Raw genomic sequence first — 13,257 nt, forward strand, 5'->3', positions numbered from 1 at the left:
TAGGATCTTGGTGGCCCTAAACAAGATTTTGTTTGTGGCCCCAAAACACTCCCAGCACAACCACCAAATCACACACAATGCTCATAACTCAATGAACATGAACAAAACAATGTCTATTAAAAATATATTACAATTTGAGAAGTTAAGGTACAATTAACAATTACAAAGTATTCAAAATAATAAATAATAAAGTCAATATATTTAAACTATACAAAGCAGCAAACTTGCACATAACAAGGTCTATAAAAAAAGACAATGACAAATGAACACCGATAAAACCAAAAATATTTAGCCAAATAAATAGCAATGAAAACTCAATATAAGAGTGCAAAATATGCTAAATAAAGTGAACACTACAAAAGTCACTGGCAGGATACGGGCAATCCTCGCGGATAGACAAAGATTTGGATACAATTCTGTCAGTTTCTTCTTCTGGACAAAGTCCAGCAGTTCAAATGCAGACATCCTGTTTCTAACTGAGGAGAGTTTCTGATTTCCATGGCCAGCTCTCTCCCATAAATGTCGGCTTCCTCTTCACTCAGTGCGTTCTCAAGTTCCTCACATTGTTTCTCCGGTGTTTCATCTTCCAAGATTGGGAAGTTTATCAGTACCCCAATCTTGCTTTTAACTTGTCCAAGTGTTTCAAACACTGCAGACGCAGTCATGTACTCTGTTAGGTCTGTCAGGTACCTCTGTTATGACCTCTGCAGCTGCAGTCACATCAGAGGAGGGAGTAGATGCCCCCGAAGTCTCTGACGATGTCCCCTCAGCAGCAGTCATGTCAGCTGATGAGGTAGATGGTGGTGCAGTGAAAGTTCCTCCAAAATATTTCAAAACCGCCCCTGAAAAGATTATATATTAGATTATTAACATTCTTTAAATATAGCCTGTAAGACATTACATTGGTATGTTACATGTATCTTCCAGGCCTATTTATTAACCACACAACAAACGCAATTTTATCCAAATATGCAAATTATCCAATTATTATAAGTATGTCCAAATATGATCTACAAAGATACAATTTAACATAGCTAGAAAGCTAATGATCAGTCTGAAACAATTGAGGGTAATTTCGACACTTGATATTTTATATATCAAAATAATAAGTCAAAACACCAATTAAACGTTGCAAGAAAACATTGATTAGTCCCTCAATCATCATTCAGATGAGCCTCAGCTTAAGGGGTCCAGATCTGATCACCGTCACAGAAGGAGACCGTCTACAACGCGCCTTTCTTAAGCGTTTCTAATTTCAATTTCAGACGAATCTTCTGTCGGACTTTGGCCTCAACGATTTTTATTACCAGGACCTCTGTTTACTCTCAAGACTAACGGGACATAATGTTTTCTCTCTGTTACGCATTTCTCGCTGTTTATTTGCTGAACTCTCTGCACGACTTTCATGTGTCCAGCTGTGGTGAGTCTTCTACATGTGATTCTCCGTCATAGAGAGCGTTTACTGCTCCATGTAGACGAAATTAATGATATAAAAAATGCTTAAATAGCCTCACAGCCTATTTGAATCTAATACAGGAAGTGGCATTGAGCAATGGATATTCTATGTAGGACAAATATAAAGTAGTTGAAAATAAGTTGAGTAAACTCTGTTACAAGATTAACAGCACTGATTAACTGTGTGATAGTGTGTCTTATTATGTTTTTAATAATTTTTTAGAAGCTTCGTGCATGCAGAGAGGAAGTCTGTAACTAAAGTGACGCAAAACCACACCACTTCCTAAATAAAAAAAAAAAAAAAAGAGGCACGCGTAAAAGCAGAAACGAAAGTAATGAACTGCATACTGGAAGCCCAGTAAGGAAATGTAAGCTTTGTTTTTTTAAGTTTTTTAATGTGAATAAAATGACAAAACTCACAAATAAATGGTGGCACTTTGTACATAACACTGACATGCATCCTTGTCTTTTATATTTGATTGTATTGTAAATTGTTGACATGATGAATAATAAACCAGTACTACATAATCTTCTTTATCACTTTCTAAATATTTTAACTTCAAATATTACAGTCGCAAATTAGCCTTAGATACCAGTTATCCATGCAAATTACTTTTCAGATTAAGACTTCCTCTCCCATTAATCATCTCACGACCCCTCAGATATATCTGGTGAACCTTTGGAGGGGCCCGACCCCTAGATTGGGAACCACTGGACTAAACTATCTAACTGTATATAAAGTAGTTGAAACTAGCTCCACCTCCAGCAGCTACAACACTGCTCTAACACTGATGCATGATGTAGTTGAAAATAAGTTGAGTAAACTCTGTTATAAGATTAACAGCACTGATTAACTGTGGGTTTGACACTGTATGTGAAATTAGTGTTTTATGTACTTTCATAGTTCATTGTGATTCCTAATTTTATGTTTTATGTTTTTCATCTCGACATTTCATGTCTGTGTTACAGATGTAAACTGTGCAGATAAACCTGTATTCACTCCATCCAGACTGGTAGTGAAGTTTGGTGACCCAACCTCTGCCATGTGCTTGGCTTGTCAGCATACTTGCCCAAACGAGTTATTTGGTTTGGAAATCTCTTTGGGGGTCCGTACAAAAAATGGAACCACGATTTTATGGGAGGTTGACAGCCTGACTGAATGGGATACATCTCCCATGTGCTATTATACTGGTGATGATAATAACCAGTGTTGTAGCACCCTGCCTGTAACCGTCTATCGTAAGTAAACTTGCTGTTGAACAAAACATCACTGTAACAATTAAATATATATAATTAAAATAAGAAATAAATATGTTGGATAGATTTAGGTTTTTTCATATTGTCAGCTGTAGTTCACCACCTTTATCTTACTGTGTGTGTCTCTCACTACATCTCTCTGTTTGTCTCCCCAGAGCCTCCAAAAAATGTCAGTTTCAGCTTCCTAAATCACGCTGGGTCGATGACTGCGGATCATCAGTACACACTGCAGTGTCACATCCAGGAAGTTGCTCCTGTTGGTAACCTCAACGTGATCTTCTACCAAGGACAGACAGAACTGGGCAGACTACAGTCCAACAACGCAGAAAAGACACCAGTGACTGAGACCTTCACTCTGGATATCACCCCTAATAAAGAAGATGACGGAGAACAGTACTGGTGTGAAGCCAAGCTAGACCTGGGACCTGAAGGACCACAGCCTCCTCCAGTGGTGGAGTCAGGAAAACTCACAGCAACAGTCTACTGTGAGTCTGACAACAAAATGGACACACATCTTATTTCTGAGACAGCTAGTAAAAGTTTTAATGTGACTTCTGTTCATACTGGCCATTCATAATGCACTTATATTGATGGGGGCCAAAATTCACAGTGTGTTCACAGTCATTTTGTGCAAAAATACATTTAAAAGTTTATCTGAAGTTTATACGAGGCTTCAGCAGTCTGAGTTAGTCATATCAAGTGGATATCTGCCACATTTACAGTCTTTTTAGCATCAAATTCTTTTTAGCATCAAATGTATGTTTCCTCAGACAGTGTTTCCCTGTTGAGCTGTGGTTGAAGTAAAGTAACAAAAAGAGAAACTTTGGCACTAAAGTTTCCTCTGTAATGTTGAAAGATATCTACTTGATTTCACTAATTTGAAGCTTCATATTAGCTTCAGATAAACTTTTAAATACATTTTTGCACAGAAGGAGGACTGTGGATTTTGGCCTCCATCACTTACATTGTAAGTGCATTATGAAGGGATCTTCTAATGGTCAGTATGAACAGGAGGAATGATTACAGCAAGAAAAACGTATTTCAATGGTAATTTGGGCTCCTGACTATTGTTTTAAGACAAACTTGAAAAATTGTGACCCCATCCTTTAAATAAATGTTTCCCTCTAATAGTAGGCCTATATTGTAGCAGAAACTGAAAGTAACATAAAACAACCAGTTAGTACTGTGGTGTATATCTGCATTAATCTGTTTAAAGTTCAACATTGTTTCCATTTCTCTGTAATGACATGTTTTGTATCTTCCCTCCCTCAATCATCACACAGATGAGCCTCAGCTAAAGGGGTCATCACATCCAGATCTGATCACCGTCACAAAAGGAGACCGTCTACAACTGGACTGCTCTGCTGTGGGAAACCCCAGCCCCTCCTACAACTGGACGCTCCCATCAGCCACTGGTTCCCCCTTCAGTGGCGACATTCTCACTATCGAGTCTGTAACTTTGGAGCACAAGGGGCAATACACTTGTTGTGTCCACAACAACATCAATACTGTCACTGTGAAGTTTAACGTGGATGTCAAAGGTGAGTTTAAAGTTTTGTCATTTTCAGTCTTCAGGGTTGTGATTGTTAGAGCAACTGCAGTATTGCTTTCTCACAGCAGTGGAGAATTTGATGTGACATCAATGAACTTCCTCTTTAAGATGGTTTTGGCTTTTTCATTCGTCTGATGTATAACATTATCTGTTCCTGTTTTCTTTACCCAAACCCCTCACCCAACCCTCTGCAGAGAACTACACGTACATTATTTTAGCCGTGGTACTATCAGTCATTGTTCTGGCAGCAATTGTCTTCATCAGTGTATACGTCCATCTGTACAAACACAACCGAATGGGACGGTACAACCTGAGGGACGTTTTCCATCTTTGCTCTCAACATGGTGCTGTGCCTACTGGAGAGTAAATTTGCAGGTGAGGCATCACATGTATATGGACAACCTGAAACTGTTGATATGTCATAAGCTGCAGTTAGCTGTAAAGCACTGATGTACTTATCCTAACCCAAATACTGTAGAAATCACCAGAAGTCTCTATATCTCATGTTTAACACATACTTGCTGTACATATGGTTAAACTCAGGTTTAAGCCGACACATTGAAATGTTGCTCTGTTTAAAGGTTCTGTATGTAGGAATCAGAAATATCTTCTCTTTAGTGATATCTGTGGCCGTTAAATGAAGTGCAGTCAACAACCTGGTGCTCACACTCGTGTGTTCGTGGCGTGAGACTGTTGCAAGTGATCTCTTTTTCCGTGCTTACACTTCTCATATTTACATAAAAGATTTCTAATGTTGTGTTTTGGACCGTGTTCCAGCAAAGCATCTCTCATCATCAGTCAGCCCCCCCCCCCCAACACAAAAATGCATTAATTAACCACCTGAACCTGACCCAACCCGCAAACCGCCAACTTTCTTTTTACCAACCTTTTTACAAAACACCAGTAAGCTCAGTGAGCTGTTGTTGGTGCGCTTATTATGACCTTTGGACTACTAACTAGAAAACAAAAGAGGTAAGCTATGTTCTGCTATCGCTCTGGAGCTTGTTTTCTGCTCCTTTGTTGAGGAAATAATGTTTTTGCTTCGTGTGCTCGGGAGTGGGCGACTAGTCATTGCGGGGGTGTTTTGTTGTGAAATGTGTAGTGGTTGATAGATGCAGCTAGTCGTCTCATTAGCTGGAGAGCTAATATCTGCAGGGTGTTTCTAGTTGCATAGCACCATTTTTGTTGTGTCGGTCGTTGCAGGTCGTTTGTTGACATTAGCGGGAGAGAGGCAAGGCACTCAGGAGCGCGAAAAAACGTCACTTCCATTGGATTTTTGCAGGAAATCCAGCCCGAGTCCTTCACATAGAAATAAGTCCACAGGTTGTTACAGACAACAGAGAAAGTCGGAGGAGGTCTCATTTTTTACGTTACATTACTACTCGTTCACTAATTGGCAATAAGAAATGATAATACATGTAAATTGCTTCAAAATTCTACATATAGAACCTTTAAGTAGAGAAATCTATTGCTTATTTAACAAAAATGTATATTGTTCACCATGTATAGTGTTATCGGGACAAGTGCTCCATTAAATGTGATATAAATGTAATATTTCATCATTATATGGGTCACATTTTATTTTATAAAGCCAGAGGTAGGATTGTTTATCTGACAAACCAGCAACGTGTTAGTTAGTCTGTCTCTCAGTACTTTCCAACCTCCTCACCCTGTCTGTGGCTCTCAGCCCCAAGTCCATTCATTTCTACTGAAGACTTAAAACTTTAAAAAATAGTCACAAATATAGTGATATTGATGATAATATATCAATGTTTCAAATGAGCTGTAAGACCAAGATTATAATTCAATTGAGTAGTAGTGCACATTGTTTGATTATAAGATGTTCAATTTATTGAGAAATTGCAAGTAGCTTATATTTAATAGGAAAATTTGAAAAAATGGAGCTGATTTTCTATTATATTAGTGTTAGTGTTAGTGTTAGTTATATTATATAAGTGAAATAGAAAATAAATAAGAAAATAAAATAGAACGTTATTATCTAAACATCCAGTGTATCTGTCGGATAACATACTGTTTTACTGTTTCTGCAGTTTTCATTTTGTTTCCTATAGGATGTCCTATAGTATTGTATTGTATAAATCCTATAGGATATCCTATAGTATTGTATTGTATAAATCCTATAGGATGTCCTATAGTATTGTATTGTATAAATCCTATAGGATATCCTATAGTATTGTATTGTATAAATCCTATAGGATGTCCTATAGTATTGTATTGTATAAATCCTATAGGATATCCTATAGTATTGTATTGTATAAATCCTATAGGATATCCTATAGTATTGTATTGTATAAATCCTATAGGATGTCCTATAGTGTTGTATTGTATAAATCCTATAGGATGTCCTATAGTATTGTATTGTATAAATCCTATAGGATATCCTATATACAAACAAATTAAAAACTCTGGACAAAAAGCCAATGCATTTTCATCACTGTAGGGTAATGGAGAAATACAATTTACTGAGTTTTGAGACTTTTAGATTATTTTCAAATGTGTGCCTTGTTTATAAAATTTAAATGGTTTGACCCCTCCTCCACTATGTGACTTTGTGTACATTCACTCAGTAAATTCTATTAGATCCTCCAGAATATCCTCTATACGAGATTGTACCATTTCATCGCACTGCATTTGGACAGTCAGCTTTCTCTGTGAAAGCCACAACTCAGTGGAACGTCCTATCTGACGATATGAAGAGCTGCAGTTCCATCAGTACCAAATTAAACCAAATTTAAAAAGTCTGCTAAAAGCTCTGTAACTACTGACTCTACATTTTATCTCATGGTCTTCTCATGAATGCTTAATCTTGCTTTTAATTCGACAAGCTTACATTATTATTTACTAGTTGACAATGTGTGTATCTTTGTATTTTGTATTATGTGTCCTGTGTGTATTTTTCTTTGTATTGTTTGTTATTGTTCTGTTTTATTTGTGACCTACTGAAGGGACTGCAGATGAAAATGAGCTATAAGCTAAAACTGGTACAGTACATCAAATGGTATATTTATGTTTAACACTGTATATGGTCCCAATAAATAAATAAGACATATGTTTTGTTTCCTCAAGATGCGTGTCTGTCTGGTGATTTTTCCTCGTCAGGTGCTCATTGAGACCACATGAGTTCCCTTCAGCTTTCTCCCCTGCTTGAACAGTGTTGTTTTTTATTTTCTGCTCACAAAGTGAATTATTATGAGAGGATGACACGCCTCCATATCTCTCTATCTTTGCATTCTTATATTGATTTTTCATTGCTATTTATTTGGCTAAATATTTTTGGTTTTATCGGTGTTCATTTGTCATTGTCTTTTTTATAGACCTTGTTATGTGCAAGTTTGCTGCTTTGTATAGTTTAAATATATTGACTTTATTATTTATTATTTTGAATACTTTGTAATTGTTAATTGTATCTTAACTTCTCAAATTGTAATATATTTTTAATAGACATTGTTTTGTCCGTGATCATTGAGTTATGAGCATTGTGTGTGATTTGGTGGTTGTGCTGGGAGTGTTGTGGGGCCACAAACAAATCTTGTTTAGGGCCACCAAGATCCTAGGGCCGGCCATGTGGCAAGGGCTTAAATGTAAAGGACGCTCATTTATATGTAAAAGTCCTGCACTGTAGTGTGAGGAGCGAGCCACACAGAAAGTCACACTGATCGTGTGGCCCCCCCTAGTGGTTGTGGCTCCAAACAACCGTATAGAGTGTTTATGCCAGGGGTCGGCCCTGCAAAGGACCACAGTGGGAAATAAGCTGATGATTAATGAATACTTTGTCATTGTTAATTGTATCTTAACTTCTCAAATTTTAATATATTTTTAATAGACAGGGCTTTGTTAGTGTTCATTGACTTATGAGCATTGTGTGTGATTTGGTGGTTGTGCTGGGAGTGTTGTGGGGCCACAAACAAGGCCCTGGTCCCTTGGTAAGATGCTCTGAAACCAGTGTAGTGACAGGTTAAGAATTGCAAACAAGAGATGACAAGATGTTATAAAAACAGCAAAATCAACAAGATTCTCAAGACGGTGTTCGAGCTATGCAGAGAAACAGGAAACAGCAAAACATTAATGTTTGTAATATATCACATTTCTGTCCTCTGTCCTGCAGGCTCTAAAAAGGGGTAAGAAGTCATCATGCAGCTTTGAGGCCACATCTTTTGGTTCTGTACAAGTTTTTGTAATTCATTTTTATTAACTTTTTCAATAAATACAAAACATAATGAAACACAAGACCACATATTCCAGTAAATCAGTGAAAAATAAGTAACAGAACAAAACAAATCTAGCTAAATAGAGTTAGCTACAAGTACAGTAAAAAAACAGTAAACTATGGAAACAAAAATAAGAAATAAGGGGGCTTCATGTATCAATAAATACCACATAAATGAGGTAACACATTTTCCCCAAAAAAACAAAGATTTGACCAAACTTCATAAAACATCACTTGGTAATTATTCTGTACAGGTTTTTGATCATTTCAAGTATGTAAGATTATATTATAATAATAGAAAGGACAGAAAGTTTCCAGTCTTCAGCTCCGAGTCTCTGTTGTGCTGCTGCAGACTTCCGTGGCGTGGTGCGTTTCGGGGTGGTGACCAACAGACAGGTGGCAGAGGCCATCTCACTTAAAGAAGATGGAACCGTTTACCTCCACAGAAGATTTAACTCCTCTTTGGTAAGATGTCATCAGGTCCTCTTTTCCAACAAGACCTTTTTCAGTCCTTTTTCACAGAAGACATTTTGACTCGTCATAGCAGGAAAAACACAGATGTTTTATAATAACATTAACTATGTCTCTGTTCTTTTCAAACGTCCCAGTCAGCTGACATGAGCAGTACCAGGACCCTCAAAATGAAGAAGATCAATTCATTTTAGCCATCATTAGATTTAGATTTACATCATCAAAAGTTCTCTGTTACTTATTGAGGAGCTTTTGTGTACAGTGATCGATGTTTTCATTAATGTGTTTCTAGGCTTTTTGTTTTTCCCAGCACCTGTAAGCATGCTAAAATTTGTTTTTACCAATATAATTAATAATTAAAGGTAATCTATATGATAATATTTTATGTTACCACCAAACTTATATGTATTTACACAACATTCCCCGATCACCGTTAAAGATCTTACCTCCTGATTTGGTCTTTATCATTAAGAAACAGAATATTTGGATGCTCACCTAAACAGCAATGTCATAACTGTTCATCACTTCTTCACTTCAGAACATTTTAATATGAGTCTGGCAGGAATTTTCTATTCTCACTGCATGTCTGTGTGTATCCTGTTAAAGAGGCCTTCATCAGGAACTTCAGCGCTCCGTACAGCCTCTTGCAGAGACACTTGGTGGGAGAGGAGGACAAGAAAGGAGGCGGAGGGGAAGCCAGACGTCCAGACCAACACCAGCCGTCACCTCCGCGCCCCCTCATCACAGAACTGACCACTTCCTCCTTCCTGCCGTCCGTCATGGACATTCAAAGGGTGAGACATTACTCCTTTCCTCACCGTGTCCACTCTGCGTCTGTCTGTGCATTCGTGTGAGTGGTTTTGACTTTTTAGAAGCCGTCTCAAAGCAGTTAGTGAGAAGAGAGAGTGGATTATAAAACTCTCTGGAAGTGATTCAGCCCCGGTGTTAACTATTAATACCACACAGCACATGGAGAATAAAAGAACTGAGCTTGTGTCTTGCCACAATGATTCATGCGTATAGTCTAAATAAGTAGGGACGCTAAAATAAAATAATAAAAACGGAAAATATCACTTTGTCCCTAAACGCATTCCTTGTACAGTACAGTCTACTTAAAAACTGCCACACTGACCCAAATATAAGACGTCTTTACTGCAGAAACAAACTGGGATCATCTGAATCATCTGTTAAGCAGCCAATAATTACTGCTATCACAGATGATGAGGAGCTCAAACAGACAGTCTGAAAAATGCTCACTGCCGGAGAAAATCATTTTCACCGCTTCCAAGAGCCTGACGAGAGAGAGAGTGAGTGTGTGACTGATGAACAAGATACACGAAAGTAGGTTTTACGTTCTACTTTAATAGAAGTATTTCACTTTAAAGGATGAGGACTCTTCTCCGCTGATTAATAGCATCTCAACAGGACGAGTGTAAAAGTGTCTCTTCAAAGAGTCTTTTCCAAAAACGTGTGTTGTCTTATATTCGGGCCAATACACATGCTCATTGATTTGGGGATGTTTTGCATTTACAGGTTAACACCAGATGATATAACACACCAGCCAGGAAAGAAATGACTCTGTTATTATCCATGATGACCAGTGTTTCCCTCCTCATGGTGACCTTTCACCTTAAAACACAGTAGCCTCCACAGCTGTGAGAGTCTCACTGTTGGGTCTTAAGATGAATTTGAGGTCATTTCATTGAAATATAAATGAGTGTGTGTGTGTGTGTGTGTGTGTGTGTGTATTCTCCTCTAGGATGTGCTGCTGTTCTACTACACTCAGTGGTGCGGCTTCTGCTCAGTTCTCAACCACATCATCATCCAGTTGGCCAGATTACTACAGGGAAACAGCACCATCACTGTGGCGAGGTATGTCTGCATCTTTATGTTTGACTGTTAATGAAGGTATTGCGGCAGTACTGTGTGTTTAATATGAGTTCTTAGTTGAATTATAGTTTTAATTTCAGTCTAAAATAAACAAACAGTTCAACATTAATTCTCTGGTCCTACTTTTAATTTAAAAAAATCTACATTTTCCTCTTTGAAGGGTGAATGTTGCACGTAATGACCTTCCATGGGAGTTCATGGTGGATCATGTCCCCACTATTCTTCTCTTCCCCAGATACAGGTGAGAATAATGATGGGTAAACATGCAAACATGCACATTTGGATATCTGAGTTTGCATTTTCTATTTATACCCGGACATGGATGGCAGTGACAAGAGTACATTTATTATATAGAACTCAGTAGTTACTGTAATATCAACACTGTACAAATAAAGAAAATATAAAAATACAAATATTTCACTAAAATATTATCAGTTACTTTCAGCAGATTTGTTTTCACTCTTGCATTCACTGTTTCTGCTTCTTTAAGAAAACACCTCAGCGTGAAGTTTCCAGACAACCTGCCCATCACGTTACCCAACCTCCTACACTTCATCCTGCAGCACTGTGGTTCTCCGCACTACGCCGACAAACCAGTGACATCCTCAGACCAGGCAGACGGACCAGGAGCCGAGCTGCAGCGAGAAAGGCACAGCTTAGAGGAACAGCACTGGGAGAAAAGCCGTCAGCTCGGGGAGGCAGTGAGACGGCTGCAGGAGCTGGCGGACACCTCCGAAAGCCTGCTGAACGAAAACACGCTGCTCAGGAAAGACAGGACGGAGGCGGAGGTGGAGAGAAAAGAGGCAGAACAGAAAAGAAGCCTCCTGAACATCAGTAAGCAGGGAATCCTGAGAGTGACGCAGGAGAAGAGAAAAGAGCGGAGGCGGGAGGACCAGGAAACAAAAGGGAGGACTGAAACGGAAGAGGAAAAAAAGCTGCGATTAGACCTGAGATGTGGAGAAACAGGAGACTTGAAATAATCAGCAAGAATTTTCTGGTTTTTTTGAAGGGGATATAGTTGTTTTGTTAAATCTATTTTTACAGGAATCCTTGAATCACTAGAATATTATTTCTATCTAATAACTATTCAGGTATTAAGAATGAGATGCTGCAATTGTTTACATGTGAAATATTGCACCGGTTTTTACTGATTAAAGATCTTTCATCTTAAGTGTGCTCCTGTGTTTTATGGTTGATGTCCATTAGTTCAACTGTTCAAACGCTCACATCACTTAACTTCCAGATTTCTTGCGTTGTCTCTTGAAGACCCTTTCTTCAGATAAACTTCCTTTTCTCCTTCACAGGTATCACATTTATAGACTAGTCTCATGTAAAGCATGTCTGGTCCTTTACCAGGTGGAAATTTACAACATATATTAATAATGTAATGATTGATGATTGTTTACTTCTTTTTCTCTTCTATCCTCAGAGATAAATACTTTTATCTTGAATTAATTAAATTATTAGAGAATTGCAGAAGTTCATGTCATTTGTGAATTAATTTGAGGTTTGTGTTGGGATTATATATGACCAGCAGTTAGGTTGAGGGAGAGTAAGTTCATTGTCCAGTGTGTGTTATTTATTATCACAGATAGTCCTGGCCTCATCAAATGTCTGGATAAAGGACATTTAGAAGACAGATTTGACTTCTGCTCCCTAATAATTGACGGAGACTTGCATAAACAGTTTATGTGTGTTAAATCAGTACTACAGTTGCAGTGCTGTTGTTGTTCAGATGTTCACCACTGGAGGGTGCAGTCTGTATACTAGAACCCAGGAATAACCCTGGAATACCATGTTGAAAAATACTGAAAAAAATTGCATTTTCTGCAACTTCTTAGCGGCCACAGAAATGTCTGCAGTTTGCTTGTTTTGTCTGAATAACAGTCCAAAACCTTGAGATGTTCAATTCACTTTCATATAAGAAAAACAGCAAATTGTCACATATGAGAAGCTGGAATCAGAATATGGCGGGCACTTTTGCCCGAAGATGAAAAATGACTGAAACATGGATGTATAAAGAGAACTGGATACAGCGTCGGAGGCGGGGCCCCGCTCATTCTTATGAAAGTTGCTCAGTGGTGCATGAAGCCAAAAAAAAATCGACTTCCCGGTATGAAAGTACCCGGATCTTCCGCATTGTGCGGCCCATAGAGCATGCGCACTAGTGACTTTCGCTGGCCGAGTCGGCTACTTCCGGTTTAGCCCTCCGACTTATTTGAATTGGGATAAAACAATTCAATCGTGTGGCTCTTCTAGGCTTTTGAAATGTGATCGGACCGAACGGATCAAATTCTGATACTGAGACGAGTCACTTCGTGGGGGTTGTGACGCTCAGAAAAATGTATCCGCTGATTTACAGACGTCTCTTTCACAATTTAAGTGTATGGGAAAAAGTGTTTAG

The 13,257-nt window shown here is 38.3% G+C and overlaps 2 protein-coding genes across 2 annotated transcripts; both read left to right on the forward strand.

The window, feature by feature from the left end:
- Positions 1–1,236: 1,236 nt before the first annotated feature.
- LOC137180083 (cell adhesion molecule 3-like) lies at positions 1,237–5,505 on the forward strand. The gene is made up of 5 exons (XM_067585297.1): positions 1,237–1,420; positions 2,425–2,694; positions 2,868–3,197; positions 3,996–4,253; positions 4,459–5,505. The coding sequence occupies exons 1-5, from the start codon at positions 1,345–1,347 to the stop codon at positions 4,629–4,631; spliced, it is 1,107 nt and encodes a 368-aa protein (XP_067441398.1). The 5' UTR covers positions 1,237–1,344; the 3' UTR covers positions 4,632–5,505.
- Positions 5,506–8,763: 3,258 nt separating this feature from the next.
- LOC137180636 (thioredoxin domain-containing protein 11-like) lies at positions 8,764–11,833 on the forward strand. Its single transcript, XM_067585995.1, has 5 exons — positions 8,764–8,957; positions 9,570–9,757; positions 10,723–10,835; positions 11,014–11,094; positions 11,344–11,833. Exons 2-5 carry the CDS (start codon positions 9,743–9,745, stop codon positions 11,831–11,833), a joined length of 699 nt encoding a protein of 232 aa, XP_067442096.1. The 5' UTR covers positions 8,764–8,957; positions 9,570–9,742.
- Positions 11,834–13,257: the final 1,424 nt, after the last annotated feature.

This window comes from Thunnus thynnus, chromosome 3, assembly GCF_963924715.1.
Source record: "Thunnus thynnus chromosome 3, fThuThy2.1, whole genome shotgun sequence".
Lineage (NCBI taxonomy): Eukaryota > Metazoa > Chordata > Actinopteri > Scombriformes > Scombridae > Thunnus > Thunnus thynnus.